Raw genomic sequence first — 26978 nt, 5'->3', positions numbered from 1 at the left:
CAGAGAGTGGGCGGGGGCCATTCTTTATCCAAGCATGTATATTAATAGAGTATAGTCCAATTACTATTTAGCCTCACGTGCTTGGGACCTCAGTGCATCAACTCAAGCCTCAGCCCATTACAACTAATAAGAGAAATGCAAATAAAGCCACTCAGTTTCTACCTCATAGCCATCAGATTAGCAAAATGAAGAAATTTCTATTGTAAGAGGCATTTTATAGGAGAATATGCATCTTTTGTAACACCAAATTGGTGTTTTTATGTTGTTAGTGAATTTCTGAAGTTTTCCAACCATTACAGAAATCACTTTGAAATTATTTACACAAACTAACTAAAATGTACATATCTTTGACCCAGTGATATCACTATTTGGCATATATCACCAAAAGGTCAAAAAAAGAGGGAAAGGACCCACATGTGCAAAAATATTTATAGCAATACTTTCTGTTGAAGCAAAGAAGAAAAGAAAATGAGTGCCCATTGAGAGAGAGCGCTCTAAGCTAAGTCTTAAATTAGATAAAGATTTTGAAAGGTAAGATAAGATGAAGTGCTTTTCTAGCACTATAACAAACTATTCAAAGGATGAAGATGAAGTAGAATTCTGCTTTAGAGAACTATTCATCGGAGAGGACACTGGATTTCTATAGGCTTGGGTTTGTTTAAAGAATCTTGGGAAAAGTAAGAAAACTTTATTTACTGATTGATAAAAATAACAAATTATCAATTAAATATTATATTCATTAGAATGAAATCATTCCTTAGGAAGGAATGAAAACAGGGCTTATAAAATGAAATATTTCTCATAGTTCAGTTGAATAATCAGATTCTAGATAATGTTCCTCATATACATTTTTAATCAATGAGAATACCATATTATGCTCTCCAATTTCCAATCTTAGCTATTCCATGTGAATAGAAGCATCAGTAAACCACTGCAATGGTTTATTCAGTTTGGACAACCTTAGATAGTTTTAATTTTGTTTTACTACTTTACTTGGAAATAGCCTTTACAAAAATATTAAATATTCAGCAAATGATGAGAATACTTTAAGAGGAATGAAATATAGTTACACCTGAACTTCTGTGATGAGCAAACCCACGAAGTCCTTGAGGATAAAGGACTGTGCAAACATTAGTGAGCCTTCTAAGATTTGCCTTTAATCTATAAGAATTCTTCCTGTTCTTTAGAGGGTGTTTGCTCCTTTGTGTGCTAGCTATAGACTAGCATTCTACTGAGGCAGTTCACACTTTCCTAGAAGAGGCCCAGAGAAGTTAATTGAAGTACTGCCATCCATCCGTACAATTAGAATTACAGTTTATTCATTTCAGTATTACGTTCCTAACAATGGCATGTTTTGAAAGGATTTAATATTTCTAATTGATGTCAGATTCATAATTTTGGGAAGAACTCTCAAGGAATACTACTTTTTTGGGGGGAATTGTTACTCATAAATTCATATAAACTCTTTTTAAGCTATTTATATATTCAAGAGATAACACAGTATAATAGAGAGCAAGCTGATATTGCAGCCAAAAAAAAAGTTGGGTTCAAGTCCAAGATATGTCCACTGTGTGACCCAGAACAAGTCACTTAATCTGTTGGCATTCTAAATAACTTTCTAAGACTGGACCATCAGTTAAAGAAAAATTATTGATCTGCATGCATTGGTAGAGGGAGTTTCCTATATCAGTAAAATAATAGTTCTAACTCCCATCCCCATTCATCTTTACAGCTCTCTGCTTTATTTATCTATTTATTTATTTATCTGTTCATTTTTTTAAAATACTGCCTGCCTTACATCAATAGTTCTCAAACTATTTTCATAATAAAATGCAAAACCCTTTCCTAAATGGATCTCAAATTTTTTAAGTTGCCATCTTATCCCAAAGGTGTCCTGTTATATGCAAAAGTTACTTAAAGGAAACTCTTAAACTGATCTTAAAATACAAGCCACATATATAATATTTCTGCTTTTAAAATACATTAACAGCCTCACTAAAGATTAATAACACCCAAAGCATTCTTAGGCCCTGTGAATCCTATATTTTGAGAAAGTCCGTGTTACAGATAATAAGCATCACCTTGTTATCATGTACATTAGCTCTTGGAGGCAGCAGGTGGAGACAAGATACCTTTGTTTCATAGTGTCCTAAAAGACATGGAATTCTACCAGCCAAAATCTATATCTCCACCATCCCCAAGACAGAGGTGGGGCAACTTCCTCCTTCTACACATTTCCTCCTCAGTGTGCATGTCACCATATTGAGACTTCTTTTTCTCTTCAAAATAATTCAAGTATTCATTTTTACATTTTTTTAAACTGTGATACTGGAAACTCCTTCCAGTGCCAAGCGCACAAAAGACTTGCATCCATGGTCAAATGGCTGTGTGTCAGAGGTAGGACTTGAATCCACCAGGTCTTCCTGTCTCGGGACCAGTTTTGTTAAGCCACAAATCTTAGGTTTAGTCTCAATATAATTTACCTCTTCAGAAACACTGGAGGTTTTTTTTTTTTTCCCATAAACCCTTTTTTTCCATAGCCCCTTACCCACAAAGCAGCCTCCTGTAACTCCAGCTAATGTATTCAGCAGACAAAAGATTAGATGGGAAATGGAAGGTCAGCACAAAGTAGAATCTATCAGGCTCCTCTCTGTTCTGGTCTTGTTACATTCACATCCAGACCTCAATATTCGCATCTCCTTGGGCCACATCCATGCTAGAACTCTTATTGTATTATTGTATGCTTTGTGTTTAACATTACCACAGTGGCTGTAGCAACCAAGTAGGAGTATAGCCAAATGAGAAGGAAGTAATTCCAGAACTAAAAAATAAGGTTGGGTTGAAGTAATCTTGTGAGGATAGAGACAGTTGTGCTAGACAGACTTCCTTGTCTTCCTTATGGTCTTCCCTTTACAACAAGAACAGCAATATATTTTTGTCATTACCTATATTGTTTGTGGATAATAACCCTTGAGGTCCAGGTTTAATTAAAGTGTCTTATATTCTTGTGTTGTTATCCTTTCCTAATACTTTGATGTAGAAAAATCAAACTGTTTTATCACCTATTAGACTTTATGTCTGGTCTGCGCTAATGAAGGAGATGGAAAACACATTCTCTGAACTAGAAACTACCTAAAAAGAAAAATCTTAGAAATATGTCTAGTGGGAAACTCCTCTTATCAAACTAGGCATAGCAGTTCTGAGAAAGTTCTTCAATAATGGTGCATAAATGGAAGAGAGAATTACTTCTCACTAGGAAAAATGACAAACTCTAACCTATGGTTTAAAAGATAAAATTACAGAGTCAAAAACAAATAGGAATATTTTTCACCCTTAGCTAGGGTCATCGGGTCAAAAACCTAATGGCCTTTTTAAAGTCAACGATATAAACATAAGTCAATGCAATCCAAAAGGGAGAAGAGTGATTTTTGTTTGGTTTTTACAAAACCAAGAATTACCTTAAAAAGAAAAATAACAAAAGGCTCTGTGCTGTCTTTATTCTATCTACCAAATGTCATTGATCCCTTCCCTGAAATAAGGCTAAGGAAAGAGAAATGCACCAAGAATTAAGTGCTGTAAGTTTTCCATCTGGGCTTTGTATACTGGATGAGAGTACACAGTGGAAGTGAGGCTGCTCTGTTATCTGGAATACTAGCAGATTATTCTTTAGGTTTAGTATTTTGTGTGTTAGAATAAAGTAAAGAAATGAATATAGACATGGATGGGAAGCAAGAATTCAGCATTTAGGATGCCATGAGTATATGTTTTTAAATTCTTTCAATAACCCTGCTTCTGGGAACTACATTTGACAGCTGTTTTTATGCCCCCTAATGTGAGGCAGGAAAGGTAGTAGACAATTGAGGCTTTTGTTTAGTTTGTTGCCTGGGAGCTTTGTGCATCCCTTTTCCTTAGGGATGATTGGGAATAGGGTGAGGTGCTATAATCAAAAGAAATACTCAAATTCTTTGGTGTAGTGTAAAGACTACTGGATTTGAAGTCACAGGACCTATGTTCAAAACTTTTCTCCTTAACTAAGAACGTATCCTTTCCAAAAATCATAGATCCAAGTCATCTGAGACCATAGGGATCTTGATACCAGGTTTCTCTTCATAATATTGATTTATCCTTTTTGAATTATGACTCTCAATTAGCCATTACCCTTTCTGGCTGTAAATTCATTTGACTTTTAATGAGCTTTTAAAAGTCAATGAAACACAGAAGGAAAAAGAAAAAATATTTGTTTTATTTCCACAGAAGTAAGGATTACTAAAAAAGAGTAAAGCCAAAATTGTTTAACTTCACCTCAAAACTGAATGTAGTGTTGAATAGGTAAAGTGTGCGAAGTAGTTTTCTTTATTTTCCAAAACAAGTATTCTTTGTGAGACTAAATGAAAAGCAAGAAAATCCTATATTTTTTCTGGGAGGAAAAGGAACGAGGAAGGAAAGCAGCAGGGGAGAGAATGGGAAGGAGGGAGAGAAAATTAAGTCCTAGGGAAAGAAAAGGAAGCAAAAAGAAAGATAGCCTTTGTCTTCAATGAGTTTACATTCCAGTAGAAGACCACCACACAGAGCTGAAAAGCTGGAGGTAGGAGGAGTGGAGATACTAAATGAAGGTTTTACAGTCTGGGGAAGAGGACTGAAGGGAAAAGAAAGTAGACTAACCTAGGCCCTTCCACAAAATGGAGGATCCAGAAGAACTCACCGATGAAAGTAGGGATAAAATTTACAGAAGGAGATTCATGGTGAATGGCACATGAGAGTAGTAAGTTGTTCCAGGGCAAGAAGAACCTATGCTGGGAAAAGTCCAAAGATTAGTAGCAGGAGAGATGGCATGGTGTTGAAATGCAGAGAAAGTCAGAAACAGGTTCAAGATAGGAATAAGGCTAGACTGCCCTGAATCTCTCCACAAAAACTTTAAGGTGTGTCTCAGGTGTCTTTGTCTCTCTTTATTCCTTCTCCCTCCAACCACTTGTTAAACATTAAACATTTACTAGCACATCCCTAGGTAAACCAGGATGAGTAGAATTTGAGTATGGGAGGTTGTTTACTATGAGGAGGTTTCAGGTGCCGAGGGAAGTTCCACATGGAGTCAGAACTAGAAAAGAGGGTATGGTTTTAGATTCCCGAGCCAACATCCAGGTCTAGAGAGGAATGAAGGCAGACTGGCCTGAGTCCCTACACAGAATGGTTTCCTTACTCCTCCTCAACAGGGTTTAGCATTTGTCTACCATCATTTAGTCAGTAAACAGTGGCAGAATCAACATTCCCTCTAAATGGAGCACTTGAAGGTAGCTGCTCTGAAGCAGAATTTCCCCATTTGGGGTTTCCTTAGCAAAGACACTGGAGTGGTTCATCATTTCTTTCTTTAAATTCATTTCCACAGATGAGGAAAATGAATCAGACAGGGCTAAATGACTTGCTCAGGGTCACATAGTTCAGTATCTGAGGCCAGATTAGAACTCTGGAAGATGAGCCTTCCAGACTCCAGACCCTTCACTCTATCCACCAAGCTACCCAGCTGACACACAATTACTGAGTGACAATGAGCAAATAGCTTAACTTCTCGTGCTGTAGGCAGCTAAGCCTCAAATTAAACATGGACTGGTTCAGAGAAGAGATTTCCTACATGGGGAATTTTCCACATTGATGAAATTCCTGCTCTGTCTATATATCTAGCTAGCTAGATAATATGTGTATATATGCATGTACATATGTACACATATACACTCTCTACATCTTTATAGCACATTAAGACTTTGAAAATACTTCCATCACAGCAGTCTTGTGAGGAAATTCTGGCTAGTGTTATTATCCCCATTTTACATATGAGAAAACTTAGGTTCAGGTTAAGTAATTTGCCCAAAGTCACAGAACTAACAAGTATTATTAGAATTCAAATTAGGAGCAGCATGGTGGCTCAATAAAAAGAGTACTGGGCCCAGAGCCAGGAAGACCTGGGGTCAAGTGTGTTCTAATGATGAGGTGTGAGAATTGAGGATTGAGAGATTCCCCTGGTTAATGTCGGGAAGTTTGTGACAAAAGTGATTTTTAATACATTTTCTTAATGGGCAAATCCTGTTAGGATATTTTTGCAAAATGTCTGGGCACATAGCACTAGATAGAATGGGGTTTCTTTGATCTTTGGCCCTGAAACTATGGGGTCAATCTCTGGATGAATCAGGGCATAGACCATGCCCCAGGCTGAGATTTCCAATGGAATAAAATTACTTATCTAGGAGTTTCCCTTATGGACCAAAGAGGTCCAGAGAGTTTGAGACCCCATCACCCTTTCCCCAGATATTCCTTTCAGACCCTTCCCTCCCAAAGATTAAAGGGGACACAGTTTACATCACTTTTAGCTCAATGACTCTTGGCTAGAGCTGTCTGACTCAGTTTCCTCAACTGTAAAATGAGGATTACAATGACAACTAAACCTTCAAGATGGTGGAAGGATCAAATGAGATGATACTTATAAACTACAGTGCTGTGCCTACATTAGAGGCATAGGCATTTAATATTTGCTTATTCTCTCCCATTCCATATCCTTCCTGATTCCAAACCCAATATTCTTTCCACTATCTTTTAGTACTATCAAGTATTTACCACTCTATTTCTCCCTCAGTTATTAAAAATGCATTTATTTGCTGCTTACTGTGAATAAGGTTCATTGTGGGGTATACATAGATGTATAAGACATAGTCTCTACCTTAAGGGCTTACCATCTATATAGAACAACACTGTATACACAGAAAACTGACACTAGGAGGCAGTGATGAGTGGTGATAATAATAAATGCTAAAATAGCTCAGAGAGAGGAAAGATTGCTACAAGCTAGAAATGTAGCATCTGAGCTGGGTTTGAAGGGGTAGAATTCAGATCAGCATCCAGTTAGGACTTGGGAGGGAGAGGTGGAAAGAAGAGTATGTCATAAGCAAAAGCTTGGTTGGCCAGGAAAGTACAAGACATTTTTAGAGGGAAAAGAGTCAAACAGACCTCCTAGACCAGAAAATGTCCTCAACAAACCTCTATATATGGCAAATAAACTGGTCATAAAAGCCGACTTTAATGTTACAAATTAATTCATTAGCAAGCCAGAGCCCTTTTAATATGAGAATTGCAAAAATGAGTTTGTAAGTAAATCTCCCTGAATGTCAGCTTAAAAAAAAAAATCTTCATCCAAATAGTGAGAAAAATGAAAGTCTAATGCAGAGAAAATTGTCTTATATAATCAGTTGGGAAGAAGGAAAGACAGGAGTTATGAAAATATTCAGAATGAACATAGGCGCTCTGAAGCTGGCTATCTAACTAATAATAACAGTGCTAGCTTATATTCATCATAATTCTTGACTGTTTGCTTAACACTGCATGTTTTTAAAAAAAATTTGTTCCACAACAACTTTGTAAGCTAGTTAAAGTATTAATCCCATTTTATAAATGAGAAAGTCAACTTCAGAAAGGTTGAACAACTTCCCAAATATAATTACTGAATCAGAGATTAAACTCAACTCTTCTGATTTCACATCCACTACCTTCTCTACTATATCATTTTGCCTTTCTAGAGAAGGTAGGCCTTGAACCCTGTTCTTGAAAAGGCATATTAACATGCAAGAGGACTAAGTAAGAGGGTAAGAGCTATATATATACATACATACATACATATATATATATATATGTATATATATGTATCTGTTAAACTTGGAGACAACTGAAAGAAAAGCATGGTAAATGTTGCTTAGGAGGTATAGCTTTTTGCTAAGCTTCAGTGAAGAGTACAGTCCAAAGTTAAGGAGGACAGAAGAATACTGGGGAAAGGGAAAAAGAGAGGCAATTAGTATAAAAGCTGGAATTCCAGTATTAAGATATGTAACCAATTGGGAGTCACTGTTAGTGCCAAAAGAAAAAGCCAATCAAAAGTTGAATGCTGTTGCTTTGTGAAGCAAAGATTAAAATAGGTAGAATAAAGGCATTTTTTTTTTTTTTTTTGCAATAGTTTAAAGTCTAGAAGTTAAATAGAATTGTGGAGTTTGAAAGGAAGAGTCAGGTCTGGTAAATATCAAGGAAGACAGGTCAGTAATATTGATGGTAAACCAAATGCATAGAGAGGAAAAAAGATCGCTCCAAGCACATGAATCTAGAGGCATGGTGCTAATACTAATAATACTTAAGGGAAATTCATGGAAGAAGACCTTGGGGGGGAGGGGAGGAAGGAGCTCTTTTAAGCATGTTTCATTTTGAATGACAGCATAACATTCAAAGAAGCAGTTTGTCAAAAGAACATTGACTTTGGAATCAAAGACCCGAGTTCTACCCATCCTGCCTTTGATCTTTATCATTGGCAAATTATTTCATTTTGGCCTCAATTTCCTCATCTCTGAAATGGGAATAAAATCTGTAGTCCTTGCTTCACAGATTTAATATGAAGGTTAATTAAGAACTTATAAAGCACTTTCTGAACTTTAACACACTATATATAATGTCAGAATACAATACCTTGGTGACATCAGGGAAAGAGATAAGCAATATCGTATCTGTATTGAAATTATATTTGAAGTCATACCTAAAGGATTGTAGAGGAAAGAGTACACAGGGTAGATTCTTGGGAGACAGAAATGAAAGAGTCAAATAAAGGGAACAAAAACAAAGTCAGAAAGGCATGAGAAAAAATAGGACCTAGAGTGTTCTTGAAAGCAGGGTTAGCAAAAATGTCAGGAAGTGATTTGACTGTCAAATATGATCAAAAGCATTAGAAAATTGAAATAATATCAAGATTTGGGATAAAAACTTTTTTGAATTCTTTTTCTTCTCCTTCCTCCTTCTCTCTTCTGTTTCACATACGCACAATACTCATCCCCTAAACTCTTGTGTTTTCTGTTAAAAACTTAGTTGGGGGGCAACTAGGTGGTAAGTGGATAGAGCACCAGCCCTGAAGTCAGGAGGACCCGAGTTCAAATGTGGTCTCTGACACTTTACACTTCCTAGCTGTATGACCCTGGGCAAGTCACTTAATCCCAATTGCCCCAGGAAAAAGCAAAAAATAAAAATTAAAAAAAAAAATAAAAACTTAATTGGATTGCTTTTAAAAAGGTTCAAAACAAGATTTCAGATTCATTTTACAAAGCTGAGAGAATACGCTCATATTTAGAGCTGAAAGGGGCACACTCTCATTGTACAGTTCAGGAAAACTGAAGCCTCAAAGGGACTTGCCCAAAGACATCTCCAGCAAAAGTTACATAAGTAGGATTTGAACCCAAGGCTCTCTGGTTCCACATTCCCCTCTGTTTCTCTCATAGGCAGTCAATCTTCATTTTCTCTTCAGCACCTTTCCTCCCCGCCGCTCAGCAGATTGGGGCAGCACTAATAAGACCAAGACCCAGGATTTCCTCCTTCGGCATTAACTGTACTCCTCACAGCCTCACCCCAGTCAGTCATCAGGAAATCCACATCTTCCCCAGAGAAGACAGAAGGTGAATGAAGGCGAATCCATCTCAGCTATTAAAAAAGCAACTAAAAGTTGATGCCCTCCTGAGGTTGGGGTGATTAGAGTGTGTGCTTATGTGAGGTACAGCATATCCTTGTAGAGATGAAAACAATGCACTTAGTATGCTCATTTAGAAAATGAGACGCATTGTCCAACACCTATTCCCTGGACTGAGGACTCCAGTGCTTCTGGTAGCAGTGCTGCAAGAGCTTCTCCTCCCTCCAACAAAAGGAAGACAGAGCTCTGAAGAAAGGATTAGAAAGCATTGCTCTAGGTTCACTGATTTTTGAGGTATGGACCTGAAAGGTCATCTAGTCCAATCCTTTCATTTTGCAGATGTGAAAACTGGGTACCAGGAAAATTCAATGATTTGTCCAAAATCTCACACACACTAAAGGGAGGGTTGGAACCCAGAGCTTTTTCCTTCTGTACTCTCCTGTCTGCCTCCCAGGGACAAGGGGAGCAAATATCCCTCCCTTTAATTTTGGAAGAATCTCTTGCCTTCTAGTTCACAGACTTGTAGCACTCCTGTATTACCAGGGCAGATTAAGCATTCTGCTGTGGGCTTGAGAATTACAGCTTTAGGAATATGAACCTACAAACTGTCCCTGAAACTGTGGTTGGCCCCCCAAAGAGTACCAAGTTGGAAAGAAACTACAGAGGAAGTACTCCATCTGAAGAAACAAGGAATTTCTTGAGGTAAATTGGGCCCACCTTCATAATGTATGGCACTCAGACTGACCAATTCTTAGAAGAGAAATCTAGACAGGAAAAATTGCTGATTGTTCTTCTGCCCACTTGTTAAAGAGAGCAGCATCTGCAATCCTCTGCATCACTTGGAAGATAAAGAAGAAAACTTTACAAACTCTTGCTTACTTTTCTTTAGAAGAGATTCAGAGCACTTATAATTCATCTCCTTAAAAGACTTCTATCTTTAAGCCTTCTCTGCTACTGCCAGGCATTTCAGACCATATGCTAGATGCCTCCAGGTCAAGCCACTTAATTTTTCTAACCAGCAGTTTTCACACTTATAAAAAAAACAAGGATAATAATATCTTAAATACCTGCCTCACAGGATTGTGAGATTCAAATGAAATGCTTCATGTAGACTGATTTATAGACTTTAATTTACTATAAAAATATCAGATATTATTTTCCCTCTCACAAGGGGTCTTTAAAGGAAAGCTGGATGACCACTTGGAGAAGGGATTTTCAATCAAGCCCAACTTGAATTCAGTGGCCTCTGAGGCCCCCCATCTCTGAATCTGTAGTATAAATTTTTCATTTCCCAGAGCCCCTCTGATCCAGACAATAATCTTTATCCTAATGACACCATTTGCCCCCCATGTTTTGAGGGACATATAACCTTCTCTTCTATGGACAGGACACCATTTCATATTCCAAACTAGAATCATAAGCACTGTCTACCTGCCCCATAATCTTGGAACAGTGTTCTTACAGCTGAAACTTAGAACAGAGTATAACAGTCTATTATGTAATTTAGAGTTGAAAATCACCTCATCTCTCTTGTTGTACACATGAAGAAACTAAGGCTTAGAGCAGGGGTGGGGAACATTTATCCTGCAGGCAATATAAGGTCCAAGAAATTATTTTCTAAGGCAACCTCAGGAGATGATGAACTGAAAGATAAAACAACCTCCCACTACTTGAGTTCTATAAGTTGATAACTTTGGCCTGCAAATGATGTTCTAAATATCCAAATGGCCCTTGGCAGAAAAAGGTTCTTCATGCCTGGTTTAGAAAGGCTAAATGATATCCCAAAGGTCACAAAAACATTAAGTAGAAATGCAGGAATTTGACTCCAAAAGTCAGTGCTCTTTTCACTGTCATAGCTATTCCTGAATAGCAATATCTTTGTAAATGTTTGCTAAATTAAATTTAATTAATTCAATAAATTTAATGTCTGGCAAACTCAATAGTCAGGGGAAATAGAGGAAATGACTTGAGCAATACAAAGAAAAGTGAAAAAGAAAATTCTTCCCTTATTAGAAGGTTCTAGTATCCTATGGGAATAAATTTTTTTTACAATAATTATTATTTTTTATTATAGTTTTTTATATACAAAACATATGCATGAGTAATTTTTCAACATTGACCCTTGCAAAAACTTCTATTTCATCCCCTCTCCTCCCCTCCCCTAGATGGTAAATAGCCCCATACATGTTAAATATGTTAAGTACATAAGTATATGTTAAATACAATATATGTATACATATTTATACAGTTATCTTGTTACACAGGAAAGATTGGATTTAGAAAGAAAGTAAAAATAACTTGAGAAGAAAAAACAAAAATGCAAGCAAACAATAACAGAAAGAGTGTAAATGCTATGTTGTGGTCCACACTCATTTCCCAATGTTCTTTCTCTGGGTGTAGCTGGTTCTGTCCATTACACATCAATTGGAACTGATTTGGATCCTCTCATTGTTGAAGAGGGTCACTTCTGTCAGAATTGATTCTCATTGTTGTTGATGTATATAATGACCTCCTGGTTCTGCTCATTTCCCTCAGCATCAGTTCGTGTAAGTCTCTCCAAGCCTTTCTGTATTCATCCTGCTGGTCATTTCTTATAGAACAATAATATTCCATAACAGTGAATCTAAGATTGACCTTTTTGACTTACAGGTTCTTTTCCCAACAAACCAGGCTCCCTTCTTAGGCATTCCATCTAGTTCTGTTACTTGTTGGTGGCATGTAGTAAATCCTATTTACAGAGAAAAGGTTATTTACCTGTAAAACCATTTTTCTGAATGCAAATGCAGTATATGACATGTAGGCAGCTCAGTGGACAGAGTATGAGGCCTGGAGTAAGAAAGCCTCATCTTCCTGAGTTCAAACCCAATCTCAGACATTTACTAACTGTGTGATTCTGAATAAGTCACTTAACCCTGTTTGCCTCAATTTCCTCATCTATAAATGAGTAGAGAAGGAAATGGCAAGCCAGTCTACTGTCTTAGCCAAGGTCCTAAGAGGAATATAAAGCATTGAATATGACTGAAAAAATGTCTGAATAGCAACAAAAATGCAATATGGCCAATATCCATCTTCCAGAGGCTTTTCATAGATGAAACAAAGTTATACAGAGAAGTTTAGTTACACAGTATGCAAGAGGTAAATTTAAAATGGACTTCATGGCAAGTAAATAAATTAACCCTGTCATAGCTTTTTCTTTTTCTTTATCTTTTTTTTTTTTTTGGCCTGGCCTTTCTTTATGAGCCATTTTGTCTTTATGATTATTACTCCTCTTAATAAGTTATATTGTGTTAATTGTCTATGGTTTTATATACTGAGGTCAGTCTTTAGTGCCCATAGTGTACAAGAGCAAAAATCAACTGAATCTTCAGTTTCATTTTGGTGGATAAAGCTGCAGAATCCATTGAGAAAGAAGCACTGATTATCTTCCATTTCAAATAAAGGGGCTTATGAGTCATCTCCCCTTCTAAGTAATATTTGTATGTGAAGCTAGGGAAGAGAAATTTCGAGAGAATACCTTAGAAGGATGGGATCAATATTTACCTTGTTCCTTGACCATATCTCAGAGACATCCTTTTATAAATACCTTACATGTCAATTGAGATTCCACTTCCCCTCATCTCAGGGCAAGAGAGTGACCAAAAAGTGAAGTCTGTATCATTTGGCTTGAATGGTTAAAGATTAGTAGAACAGTAATAATGACTGTAAATTCTCAGAACTGACAGACTTCTGAGAAATGCTTTTAATAAGCCTAATTCCAGCTCTCAGTTTTAGAAAGAGAACTAAGAAGACAGAAAGCCAACAAAGAAAGCTAGAGAAAATTCCCCTCTGAAGTTTGTTTCCCAGCACAACTCAAAGCTTTTGTTTTTTAGCCCTTCTCTCAAGGTAAGCATGACTCAAGCTTTGTTTTTAGAACTCATGTGTACACACTAGTACAGATCCATCTTTATTTTCATAATCAGAAGGTATGGCCAGCTGACTCTGAGCAAGTCATTTTCCTTCTCAGGAAAACCTGAGTTCAAATGTGACTTCAGACACATAATAATTGCAAGTAAGTCCCTTAACCTGTTTTGCCTCAGTTTCCTGCATGAGGATGCATATGTCAAACTAAATCTCTCTCTCCTAACCTTTGCCAATAGGCAAGCTCTCTCTTCCCCCTTTCTGACAGACACAGAGAAGAGAGAATGGGAGTAAATTTCCCTTTTTCTAATTGCCTCCCAAACATACTTCCACTAAGAATCCCATTCAGCAAGTCGGTGTATCAACAATCATTTATTAAACACTTACTTACTCTGTGTTGAGCACTTTGCTAAATGTTGGGAATATATCTACAAACAAAGAAGAAAAATAATCTTTGCCCTTGAGGAGCTTACAATCTAATGAAGAAGGTATAAAAAGAGGGTACTGGTAGTAGATGGGATCAGCTCTGAGCTGTGGCAGGAGAATTTCAGAGGAATGTATCCTGGGGGCAGATAGGTGATACAGTGGATACAGCACCAGGCCTGGAGTCAGGAAGGCTAAACTTCCCAATTCACATTTCAGACATCTGACACTCACGAGCTGTGTGACTTTGGAAAAGTCTCTTAGTCCTCTTTGCCTCAATTATTTATCTGCAAAATGAGCTGCAGAAGCAAATGACAAACCACTCCTGTATCTTTGCTAAGAAAACCCCAAATGAGTTATTGTAATGTTCTCTCTAAAATGTAATGTTCTCTGTTGAGGTTTTCTTGGGGTCTCTGGGAGCAACGTTCCTTTCAGTTCAGTAATCACCATGAGAGTAGCCAAGGGTTAAAGTCCAAATCCTTTATTGTCTCCTTCAAAGTCCTATCTCCTTGGGGCTCGGCTAGTTTTCTGGAGGCCTTCCGGATCTTGGTTCCACTTCTCTATCTTCCCTAGTTTTCATTCTGGCTGAGTTTGTCAGAGCTTATATGCTCTCTTATCAAAGGTGTGAATCTTGTATTACAATAGTAAGTACTAAGTACATGTACTGAACTAGAGAATTGTTAAGCACCATGCTAAACTAGATAACTATTGTCTATCAATTCCACTGACTTAGTAGTACTTTGTAAGAATCCTTTGTTTCAAGTTCAGAGTTCTGGCCCATAACAAGTCATGACATAACTGAAAAACCAACTATAAAGCAAGTAGTCTGGGTGAAACAAAGAGATGGCTGGTCAGGTACCATCTTTAAATAAAAGTTCTGAAAGAACCCCTCCAATCTCAGTGGAGGGAGGGAAGGGTGGAGTTAGGAGCAGAATACTTCTGAGGTATGAGTTCCAGGGCTGAAGTAATCTTCCACAATGAAAAGATTTCTGGGGCACAATGAATAATTCCAGAGGAGTATAGCCTGCTGGGAAATGAATAGACCCAGATTCAGATTAAGATTTTCCCTTACCCATCAGGCCCAGATGAGTCTGATCATTCAAGAGATTAATCTTATGGAGAGTATATAGGATTGATTGGGCAAGGAGCTTACATTCTAATATGGGAAGACAAAACAAAAGGATATCTAGGATAACTGGTGGGGAGGTGAAGCAGACTATCATATGAACTGGAAGTAAAATGATCCTAACAATGGAGAGAGAAGGACAGATAGCTGAAACATTTTGAAGAAAATGCCCTGATTTGGTGACTAAGGCAGCAGGAAACATTAAAAAGAGATTAGAACTTGGGAGTCAAAAGACTTGGGTTCAAATCTCTGTTCTGCCATGAACTAGCTATGTGGTCTTGAATAAGTCACTCCTTCAAACCACAGCTTACTCATTTATCAACTATTGAGTTAGGTGATCTCTAAACTGTAAAATCAGAGATTCTAATTCTGAAATAGGGAGATTTTAAAATCTAAATGGTTAAAGATAGTAGGACTCATAACAAAAATTAGGATATGAGAAGAGAAAACCCTATTTAGTGGTTGAGAATGTTGGTTTCCTGTTTCGGATGTGTCAAGTTTGAGATGACAATGAGACTTCCAGGTAAGCAGCTGAAGAAGTGCCTAGAGCTCTAGTGTAGAAGTTTGAGCTAAAGAGCATGAGCAAGTCAGGAGATGATCAATTCACCAAAGGAAAGACTTCAACAAAACAAGAGCAGGAGCAAAGTACTGAGACTTAAAGAAACCCACAGTTCCTCAAAACCACAATAAGTGTGAAAAATGTGAAAGAGAAAGGAGGATTCTGATTATAATGATGCCAGAGCTGTGGGACATGATTCAAGTAACAGAACGGTACTGGGGAATAACAGAACTCTACTTGTTTTGTAATCACTAGGTTATGAAATTGCTGAGGAAGTCTCCTTTAAGGCAGATATGAAGTCATTGTTCTGTTTTCCCACTTATTTTTCCACTTTGTATATTTCTTGTACACTCATAGTTTGAGAAGACAAATTGAGAATTCCTTCTTATTCTTCACAGTTCCATGTATTTTTTCTACTTTGAAATGGGTTGTCACCAGAAATTGTTGGTTTTTTCCCCTCAACAGAATATACTTTGTCTTTGCCAGAACAGCAAACAAGGGTTCCCCAAAGATGCACATGCCTATAAGGTTTAAAACCTTTCCCCTTTATTCAGTTCCCTCTCCTATAGTGTTCAGAGTACATCATCTGATCTTCAATCAAAAAACATTTTGACACTATACTGTTTTGAAAGAAGTAGCTACAAACTTATGAATAAATTAGGTAACTCTTAAGTACAGTATCATTATTAGCAGAAATTAACAGACCAGTGAGTCAACATGGTGCAACAGGGAAGAACAATGGACTTGGGAGTCAGAAAGCTGGATTCTAGTTCTTACTCTCCAATTTAATAGCTGTGTGATATGGACAAATCATGTTAGCACTGCATGCAAATATCATTGCTATACATATATATACATGCTATGCAAATATGCATTGCCTATTTATAAAAGCATTTTATAAGCTTTTCAATGCTTCTTTTGCCGGTACATGAGTCAGCCTCATGTCTTTTCAGGATGTTCAGCACACCCTTCTTGTCTCACCTTGCCCTTTCTCATTAAGTAAATTCTTAATTATTTCTTTTCTTTCCTTCTTTCTTTTTCTTTTCTTTTCTTTCTTTTTTTTGGCTGAGGCATTTGGAGTTAAGTGACTTGCCCAGGGTCACACAGCTAGGAAGTGTTAAGTGTCTGAAACCAAATTTGAACTCAAGTCCTCCTGACTTCAGGGCTGGTGCTTTATCCACTGCACTACCTGGCTGCCCAAATCCTCAATTATTTATACAATTTCCAAGTTAGAAAAATATTTCTCTCAATTTGCTTGGTTTGTGAAAAATAAGGTTCTTTTCTGTCTACAACCACCAGAACCTTATTCAGGCAGCTTCTATGTTTTCTAAACCTCAGTAATACATTCCTATTAGTTAGCCTGCCTTTCTTAAACGTATAACCCTAACTTTCTGCATTCTTTCCAGTCTATTCTATCTGAATTATTCCTGGTGGATTAGTCTACTTATCTGGTGCCCCTATGCATTTCTACCTCTTTCATTAGTCGTCATCATGCTTCATATCCAGTTCTTTTTTTTTTTCCTTTTTCTGAATAGTATATCTAAATAGCTTCTTTATTCTTCATATCCCTACTGTTTCTGACTTGTTCTGTATTACTTGATTTAATGTCCTGCACACCTCTCCAGGTCACTGGCATGTGGAGGTGTCATATCCACGGGGTGAGGGTTTCTCTGATTTTGTAATAAATAACAGACTAAATATTGATATAACTAAAACCTACTTTCCAATTTGACTACTTCTGCCAATGCAAATTGGAATTTTTTTTCAGTCATCTCTGTTTTGGGGGAGGGATTTCATACCACAGTTCAATCCCAGGATTCCTAATAATGATGACAAACCATTCTTAAGATGATATAGTATGTTTCTTTTTACAAGGTTCAAATTCCATCATTCATGTGACCTTCTTTAATTTAACTTCCTACTCTCCTAGTAAAATAAAACAAAAAAAAAATTACTGAATTTTGGAAAAGTTAAATAATGTTCTCCTGAATATACTGTCACAGTAAATTCAAGAATTTTCAATTAATCTTCCAGATACGTTACCAAGTTAAACATTGTAGCTAAATCTTATACTAGTTTTATTAAAATAATACAAAAGAGAATAGAATACTTACTCAGATCTCATAATTGGTCAGGGAATTCTAGTATGAGTGAGAATTTCAGCATGAGTCCTGCAATCCAGACTATTTTATTACCTTCGTTGCTATGATCAGATAGAGTAACAACTAGGAGTATTATGTCTAATTGCTTTCACTCAATAAATCATTCCCAGGTGGAGCTGCTATTTTAGAAGACAGAACTATACCCAATAGGTAGAAGTGAAAAAGGGATGACTTTTTTTTTCCTGAGCTATCTAGCAATGAGATTAGCTCTCATGCCAAAGAGCAAGTTGTTACTGGAAAGTATCAGAGTACCTGGATAACTTGTAAGACTCTAATTCTAAAATCTACAATGAAGTAGAGAAAGCAGGAGCAGTGTACAGAATTCCTTATGGTCTAGCTCCAATATTTCCTCCACCTCCATGAAGATCTCCCTAATTGCATCTGCAGGATATTATACCATTGAGTGAACATTAAGTCATAAAACAGATTTGGATACTATAGCTCAAATCGTGTCCTTGAAACAACAAAAACACACTATAAAAAACTCGTTCCAGTGGGATTATCTTAAAAGGCAGTTGTTAGTTTCCAACATCTGTTTTGAAAGTATTCCATCTAGTTACTCTATGAACTGCATGTATGAGAGCATATCCAGCACAGATAAATGCTTCAGTCTTAGCGTATTGAGAGGTGACATTTATTTGTTCTTTTTAGAGCAGTGTGGTATTTCAGTATCTTGCTGTGTGTATATAACAAACCTAAAGAAACAAACGTCCTCATCCTTTGGTGTCAATGTATGTCTATTAGTTTTGGTGTTATGAAACTGAAGATAAGATTTTTGGAGACCTGTGGATGCCTGTGTTGTAAGCCAGAGAGAAAATATAGGGGCATACATTTAGAACTTGAAAAGATCTTGAGAAGTAAAGGAGAACATAGAGATCCAAAGGTTGAGCGAACTAAGGAAGGTTTCCATTAGGAAGAAAGATAAAAGGCAGCTTCCAGTTATTTGAGGACTGAAGTAATACAAAAAGTCAGTGTCCATTCTCCAATCTACATGGATGCTGAGGAGACTGGACCCAAAATTTATAGTATTATACTGTATTTAAAGAAGCCAAGCTTTTCGAAAGGGTAATGTTGATCTCAAGAACTAGTTAGTGAGTATGAACATGTATACATATATTGTATTTAACTTATACTTTAACATATTTAACATGTATTGGTCAACCTGCCATCTGGGGGAGGGTATGTGGGAGGAAGGAGGGGAAAAGTTGGAACAAAAGTTTTGCAACTGTCAATGCTGAAAAATTACCCATGCATATATCTTGTAAATAAAAAGCTATTAAAAAATAAAAATTTAAATTAAAAAAAAAGAACTAGTTAGTGAATATGCTTGCCTATTTTAGAACAGAAATTTGAGCAGGTGAATCATGCACAGTTCTAGGTATGTAATTTATACTTCTGTTTACTCCCCCCTTCCCTTACTTCTATCTATGCTTAGAGATCTTACTGATCATTAAGGATCCAACTTAATCCCTATCTCCTCCTTGATCTAGCTCAGCTAACAGCAATCTCCTCCCTTCCCTGATACAAAGAGAGTAATAATGTAACAGGAAACATTGGGTTGTAGAGTAGGAAGATTTTTGTCAATCCTGACTGCTATTTTAAATAAATGTGTGGCCTTGGATTTATCATTTAATCTTTCAGTGTCTTATTTCCTTATAAAACAGAAATAAATATTGCAAAATAGAAATAACATTGTATAAGCTACCTCAAAGGGTACTGTGAGAAAAACATTTTGGAAACTTCAAAAAGTGGTATATAAATTAGATAATACTACTATGTAAATATTTACTGAATGTATTTTGTCTCCTCAGATCAGAAAAAATATATATATATATATAAACATATATATATTCTGTATATACATCTCTTCAAGTCAGTTTTATTCAGAACTGTCCCAAGAGTTTAGTTAAATAGGAAAAGGTCTGCCAAATATCATAAATTACAGGTGGGGAGTGGGGATGGGTGGGGAGAAGAGTTCTGCAAAAAAGTCAACAAAAACCCAAGAGGTGGAAGGTGACAAAAGTTTAGGGAGATAAAGAATTAAGTTCAGGAAAGTCGCCTAGATTAGTTTAAAAAAAAAAAAAAAAAAAAAGCTCAAATTCCTGTAAGTCAAACAGGAAAAAAATCAACAACTTAGGATAACCAACTAGGGAACAGAGGGGTCAGTAGCCCAGGCAAAGGGTCTGGACAGCAGCAATAATAGCTGTCTTTCAGTAAGTTTTTAGGTTTGCAAAGTATTTTCATCTCATTTAATCCTTATTCCAAGTCTGAGTGTTTATCAGTTTTATTAATATCTTTTAAGGTTATGGTTAGTAGAAGATGAGCTTAATGGAGGGCAGGCAGCATAGAAATACAGATACCTGGGAAATGGAGTGGAGACCTAATTTGAGACAAGATGGGGCAAAAGTTCACCTATCAGAGTAGGATTCAAACTCAGATCCTTCCAGTCTTCAAATCCAGCTTTTTCTACTAAGCCACATGGTTTTGGGTCTGAGGAGGAGGAATGGGGACCAAGGGATAGAATGGAACTAGTTAAAGATCCTTAAAGGCAGTTGTTTCTTCTTCCTTCCATGCCCTAGAACTGTTCTCCCAGTGTGAGAAGCCCAATTCTGCAAGTAGGGAATGTGACGAGTACAGAAAGAATGTGACATAAGTTTATAAAATTAATGTTTTTGGCTTAAGTGGTATAAAAGATCATCTTTGTAAACAACTAAAATTTTTTACTAAATTAATCGAGGACAAACTTAGTTAAGAATTTCTGCGTTATTATCCCAAGCCATTTGCAACTATCTATATAAATTACTGTAATAGCTTTTGAGGAACTTATTCTGCAAAACTAGTGAATCACAAAACTGATAGATGATTTTTATTTTTGTAATTTACTCTTCTAGAGTTCAGTAATAGGAGATAATCTACTCAGGAATATTTGGAGAGGGAAATTTTAAATGGGGGAAAAATCAAGAAACAAGAGCTGAGGTTATGATTATTTTATTTTATTATTTAAAGAAAAGATAGACTACTGGTCATCCTGCCATTTAGGGGAGGGGGTGGGGGGGGTAAGAGGTGAAAAATTGGAACAAGAGGTTTGGCAATTGTTAATGCTGTAAAGTTACCCATGTATATATCCTGTAAATAAAAGGCTATTAAATAAAATAAAAAAAAAAAGAAAAAAAAGAAAAGATAGAGAATGAGAAAAGAAAAAAACAGAACTTGAAAGGGAAGAAGATATCACTTTTCCTCTTCATAATGATAAGTAAATCCTTTTTTAACATATAAACACTTTTTATAAGATTTACAAATTTATTTTTAATAGTATTTACTTTTTAATAATGATAAATAATTTACTTTTAATAGTATTACTTTTTCCAATTACACATAAAAACAATTTTTGGCATTTTTAATGAGTTCCATATTTTCTTACTCCTTAAAATAGTAAGCAATTTTATATAGCACATACATTACATATGTGCTAGAATTTAAAAGATGAGAAGAATATGAAGAAAATAAAGCATAGGTTAGTGAATTTCATGATAATAAAGTTACTCGGATCACCTTTTGAGAGACTTTAGGCAAGTGATTTTTTTGTTTTTTTGAAATTCAACATAATCAGAAGCAAATTTTAGTTTTTTATTTGGGTTTTGGTTTTCCCCCCTCAATCATACTAATACTTTTAGGCCTATCTCTACACTCTAAATAGAGGAGAGCTCATTATAAGAAACTTGGCTATCAATCAGCAAACATTTATTAAGTGCCACACTGTGCTAAGAATACATGCATTAGGAATACAAAAAGAGGGGGGAAATCCCAGCTATTACGGAACAAATCTTTTTTGGCTACAGCAATTCCAAAAGTCCATCTGTTACAATATAAAGGGATTGGAGTGTATAGTGGTGAAAGGGATACCTATACTAAAAGAATCAGTAATCGAACTAGAAAATATTTGCCTGAATGTGTCTAAAAGAGTTAACTCATTTGAGCATATTACTAATAAGTTGAGGTTACAGGTTTTATCCTTGAAGATAGGCATAAAACCTGTAATACTGCATTATTTAGTTAAGGATCAATAAGTTAATATGATTAATATATGTTATTATAAGGATGAAAGGACATATACATGTGAAAGGCTTTACAATCACAGTTGTCATTTTTACAGATTATGCATAGTTCAAAAGTCATGAATACGCACTTATATTTTAAATTTGCTAAGTAGTTTCTTTTATTTTTTTTTTTCAGAGCACCTGAAATTATCCTTGGTTTACCTTTTTGTGAGGCAATTGACATGTGGTCCTTGGGTTGTGTCATTGCAGAGCTATTTTTGGGCTGGCCTTTATACCCAGGAGCATCAGAATATGATCAGGTGAGTCAAGATAGTCCCACAAGTCACAAGTCTCCATTTAATTTTCTTTATTTCCTCTTGTAGAAAATGTGATAAATTAGAATTTTATATAACATACATAGGCATTTTTGTTGTTGCTTTTTTTTAAATATCTGCTTAACCACCAACTTTTCAGAATTCAAACATTATTCCTCTAAATTTTTCCATTTTTCTTTCCTACTCTTTCTCCTCCTCCTTTATTTCTTTTCTTTTTGTTTTTATGTATAAAATTGCAATTTTTTTTATCCTCAAATCTCCTTGAATGACCAACCCAACAGAAGGTCAGTGATACCCTGACCTTATCCTCTCTTCTTTCACAGATTCGATATATTTCACAAACACAAGGTTTGCCAGCAGAGTATTTATTAAGTGCAGGAACAAAGACAACAAGGTTTTTCAACCGTGATACAGACTCACCATATCCTTTGTGGAGGCTAAAGGTAAGAAGTTCCTCTTCATCTGTCAGATTAGCCTTGGAAGGAGGGAACAGTCTGATCAGTAGAGATCATTTTGAAACCTAGAGGCTTTTCACTGGGTAAGGTTTTGAGGAAGTTTGAAAAATTGAAAGCCTTTGAAAGGTTTCCTTTGAAATAAAGGGAAGGAATCATAGACTAGAATTGCTAAGTGTGTTACTCATGCTGATCTAGGAGGAATTCAGATAATCAGTCAATTCTTACGTATTTTGACCAGACACCAGACGATCATGAAGCAGAGACAGGGATTAAGTCGAAGGAAGCAAGGAAGTACATTTTTAACTGTTTGGATGACATGGCACAGGTAAGCTTTATGAGTAAGTGGAACCTTTTGATTACCCAGTACCAAAGGACTTAATGAATGCCAAGATCTTTGACAGATGAAATGAAGAATGACTGGTGGATATCCACAAGCCACTCAGTTGTGTTATTTGGCCCTGAATTACTTTGAACATGAGTATAAGATATACATAAGCCTAATTAGCTTTGGTAAGGTTACTATGTTTGGGCCTGTGAAATATCTTAAAAGTATGATATTTTTGGGCACAAGACTTATCAGTAAAGGAATTCATTTTTCAAGACAAATAATTACCTATTCTGCTGATATTTCTTTTAGAAGAATTTAGTAATATCAGTAAACTTAAAGAATGAATTATTTTTATAATAAGTATAAGTTACTAGATTAAGTGTGAAAAATTAGTCTAGAATCATGCCAAAATAAAACTCTTAAATAGGAACAAAAGCTTACACTGAAGCCTTGTAGAGTTGGGGATATAACACTTTGAAAATTTTTTTCCTATAACTAGGATAAGCAAAAATTTTAATGAAACTGCTATGTTTTTTACTTAGAAGTAATGTTATAATGGATCAACAGAAAATAGTCTGCAGAAAGCATCTTAGAAAAATAGAGCAAGTCATGGAGAATAAGAATCTTAGCAGATATGTAAACTACAAACATTGAACTCTGACCCTTCTATCCATGTTGATCAGAGATCATTCCAGGAAAGGCATTTTCAAAATAGAAAAAGAATTCTGGCTGTGAAATTAATTTTGTTGCAACTTAAAAAAAAAAAAACTAGAGGTGGCATTCAGTATCTGATTTCTTCCATGGGGTGATAATATTTAGATTAGAAAAGATTATTCATAAAGTAACTTTTTCCTAACTTATTATTGCTCAATTGTCATTAATTTTTTTTTATAAAGAAGAATAACAAATAATTTTGCTTCACTTTAAGGGGTCAAAATATTGATAAGCTCATAGCTTATTCTTTAGTAGGCTTATATCTGAGAGGTCCTTTTGCCTCCTTCCCCTTTTTGCTGTCATGCCTCTACTACAGAGTCCTAAACCACATCCTGAGCAGTCAAATTAGCAAAGCAGTGCTGTGAGGAGTTGTTACCTAGCCTCTTGAAATGCAAGATGTAGCTATTGGGGTATAGTGTGGGCTAAGGGTGAGCTAAAGCGAAACAAACAGAGAGGGTCAAGGGAAGGATCCACCCTAACTTGACCTGATCTCTCTCTAGGTGAATATGACCACAGATCTGGAAGGAAGCGACATGTTAGTGGAAAAAGCTGACCGACGAGAGTTTATAGACCTATTGAAGAAGATGCTGACCATCGATGCAGATAAGAGGGTCACGCCAATCGAAACCCTGAACCATCCTTTTGTCACCATGACACATTTGCTTGATTTTCCCCATAGTACACAGTAAGTCTACTTCTTGGTGTTTTATAACAATTAAAAAAAAAAAAAAAGAACAGTGGGAAAATAGGAGACAACCAAAACAAGATGAATTATCAGGCCCTTCTAAACACTGGGGAACCATATACAGATGGTTGTGCCAATGATGACAATAATCCTAAAGTACAATTATTTTAAATATTAAATGGTAGAATTATTTTTAGACCATCCTAAAATGGACCCAGTCTCAGCAGTGCCTGACACATTATAGGTGCTTAATAAATACTTGTTTATTGATTGATCTCTGTTTGCACTACCATGACTATAACTAGCTAGGCCTGAATTCTCAGTGTTGACCCTCATCCCTAGCTAGCCTTGATTGATATTGGATATATGCAGTATATTTGTATATAGGAATATAAAGAGGACATGAGTCTTTAAACAGCTGGCTAGGCATTTTTCTGTTTCCATACAAGATTAACACAAGAAGAAATGGACTTAAATTAAAACCAAAAAGCCTTTGATGGGCAGAAAAGAAGATTTTTTAAATTGTCATGGTGATAGGATGGTGGGATGAATTACTGGAAAGGTTTGTCGTGTCTCTATGTCAAGAAAATAATCAAGAAACCATGTGTCCTGGATAATTTATAAATTCACCTGCCTGAAGGCAGGAACCTGAGCCACATGATTCCAAGTCCCTTTTAGTTCTGTTCTAAGGTTTGAGAAGAAAACTGTTATATAATCCTACACTCAGTAATACTTATCAACTTAAAGAAAATCCTTTAACTGCCCTGGGGCCTCAGTCTCTTCATCTGTAAAATGAAGAGATTAGACCAGGTGATGTCTTAAACCTTTCTAACTCAAAATTTTATAATCATTATTAGATGTTGTCAATATAAATACAATATGGAGAATATGAATAAAACTATATTTAATTAAGAGGACAACAAGAAGGTAGTTCTGGAGATCTCTGGGTACTTTATACTCTGGTACACTTTTCTTTAATACATATGCCACTAGCATCATTCTTAGCAATCATTAAACATTTCTTAGGTCCCTAGTATTATGCCAGGCACTGTGCTGAATATTAGAGAAGCAAAAACAAAGAATGAAACATTCTTTACTCTCAAGGAGCTTCTACTCTATCAGGAAGAAAACTAATAGATAACCACACAGAGATAAAGAGAATAAATACACATGATTACACAATAGGAGAACAGGGCATCAGGAAAGGCTTCATATAGAAGGTGGAACTTACACTTCAGTTGTCAAAAATGAGGAGAATGAAAGCCAGGCATTGGGGGAAGGCCATTTCAGAGGCGCAGAGATAAAAGATAAGAGTACTGGGTGTGAAAAAGAGAAAGAAAGCCAGTTTGGCTGAATCATGAATTCAGAAAGGAAAATAATGCTGAAAACTAAAAAAGTAGGTTAAGCCTAAGCTGTAAAGGATTTTAAAAGCCAGTAGGTTTGTATTTTATTCTGTAAATAGTAGGAAACCATTGGAGTTTATTGGATAAACTAGTCATTCCATTTCATCTCAGCTTATGGAAAATCTCTTTGGCAGATTTCTTTTGGAAAATGGATTGGAATGAATAGAAACATGAGGCAAAAAGCCATTTAGGAAGACACTGAACAAGACACTGCCTTAATTCAGATGAGGTGATAAGGTCCTGAATTAAGTCATTAGCTGCATGATTAAAGACAAAGGGTTAAATACAAAAAATATTGTAGAGATAGATAAACCTAGATTTGATAACTGCTTGAATTTGTGGGGTAAAGGAAAATAAAAAGTTGAAAATAAAGCTGAAGTAAGACACTTGAGAGACTAGAAGGATTTTGTTGCCTTCAATAGGAAAAAGGAATTCTGAAAGAGATGGATTGGGGAAGCAACAATAACGAACGAGTTGTAAAGTTTTGGTCATGTTGTTTGAGATGTCCCTAGAATCTCCCCTTTGAAATGTCCAGTAGTGATATGGAACTGAGTCAACTCAAGGGGAAGCCTGAGGCTATACAGATAAAAAGATATAGATTCTTATAGACATGATAAAGTCAAGGGATAATGTCAACAAGATATAGGATATATGGGGATATGGAAATAATTTATATGAATAAGGAGAAAAGAGAAGCCTTAGAACACAGCCTTGAGTACACTTACAGTTAAGGGGTGTTACAAGTAAAAGAAGAACTAGGAAATGGCAAAGTCACAAAAGCCTAAAGAAAAAAGGGGAGGAAGTAACCCACAACATCGAAACATAGAGGTCAAGAAGGATAAGCACTAAGAAAACCAATAGATTTGGCCTTTCAAGATAAGTGGTCATTTTGGAGAGAGCAGTTTGTTGAATTATGAGGTCCAGTTATCAAGTTATGAGGAACCAAACTGTTAAGGATTGGAGTGTGAAAGGATGTTCAGGCAACAAATGTAAATAGCATATTATAGGAATTTAACTGAAAAAGGAAAGAGATATACAATGATAACTTGAGAATAGAGTAAGGTCTAGGATAAAGGATTTGTTTGAAGGCTAAAAGAGAGGAAATATGATTGGTGAAGTTGAAGAGAGGAGATGATTAAGAGACAAATGTACTAGAGAAGACAGGAGAGGGTGATTTAAAAGACCTATGGAAAGAAGTTGGCTTCAGCAAAGAGAAACATCACCTCATCATCAAAGCATGGAGGAAGGGAGCCAGAATAGAGGAGAATGTCTAGAGATTTTGTGGAGTGAAGAAGGAGCTCGTGAATAAGAGTTCCAATTTACTCAATAAAGAAGTAAAATCCTCTGCTCAGATATTATCTGTATAGGCTTCCCCCCCC

At 36.1% G+C, this 26978-nt stretch overlaps 1 protein-coding gene across 6 annotated transcripts in view; it reads left to right on the top strand.

The window, feature by feature from the left end:
- HIPK2 (homeodomain interacting protein kinase 2) overlaps nt 1–26978 on the top strand; it is a 268083-nt gene that overhangs the window by 148073 nt on the left and 93032 nt on the right. For all 6 annotated transcript variants that reach the window (XM_031939172.1, XM_031939171.1, XM_031939170.1 and 3 more), the window contains exons 3-6: nt 21876–21999; nt 22338–22457; nt 22708–22794; nt 24012–24196. In XM_031939172.1, coding sequence (XP_031795032.1) covers nt 21876–21999; nt 22338–22457; nt 22708–22794; nt 24012–24196 — 516 coding nt within the window. The remainder of the gene's footprint in view (nt 1–21875; nt 22000–22337; nt 22458–22707; nt 22795–24011; nt 24197–26978) is intronic.

The sequence above is a fragment of the Sarcophilus harrisii genome, chromosome 5 (genome assembly GCF_902635505.1).
Source record: "Sarcophilus harrisii chromosome 5, mSarHar1.11, whole genome shotgun sequence".
Classification (NCBI taxonomy): Eukaryota; Metazoa; Chordata; class Mammalia; order Dasyuromorphia; family Dasyuridae; genus Sarcophilus; species Sarcophilus harrisii.
The sequence above is the reverse complement of the archived record's forward strand: the minus strand, read 5'-3'. Positions and strand labels throughout refer to the sequence as shown.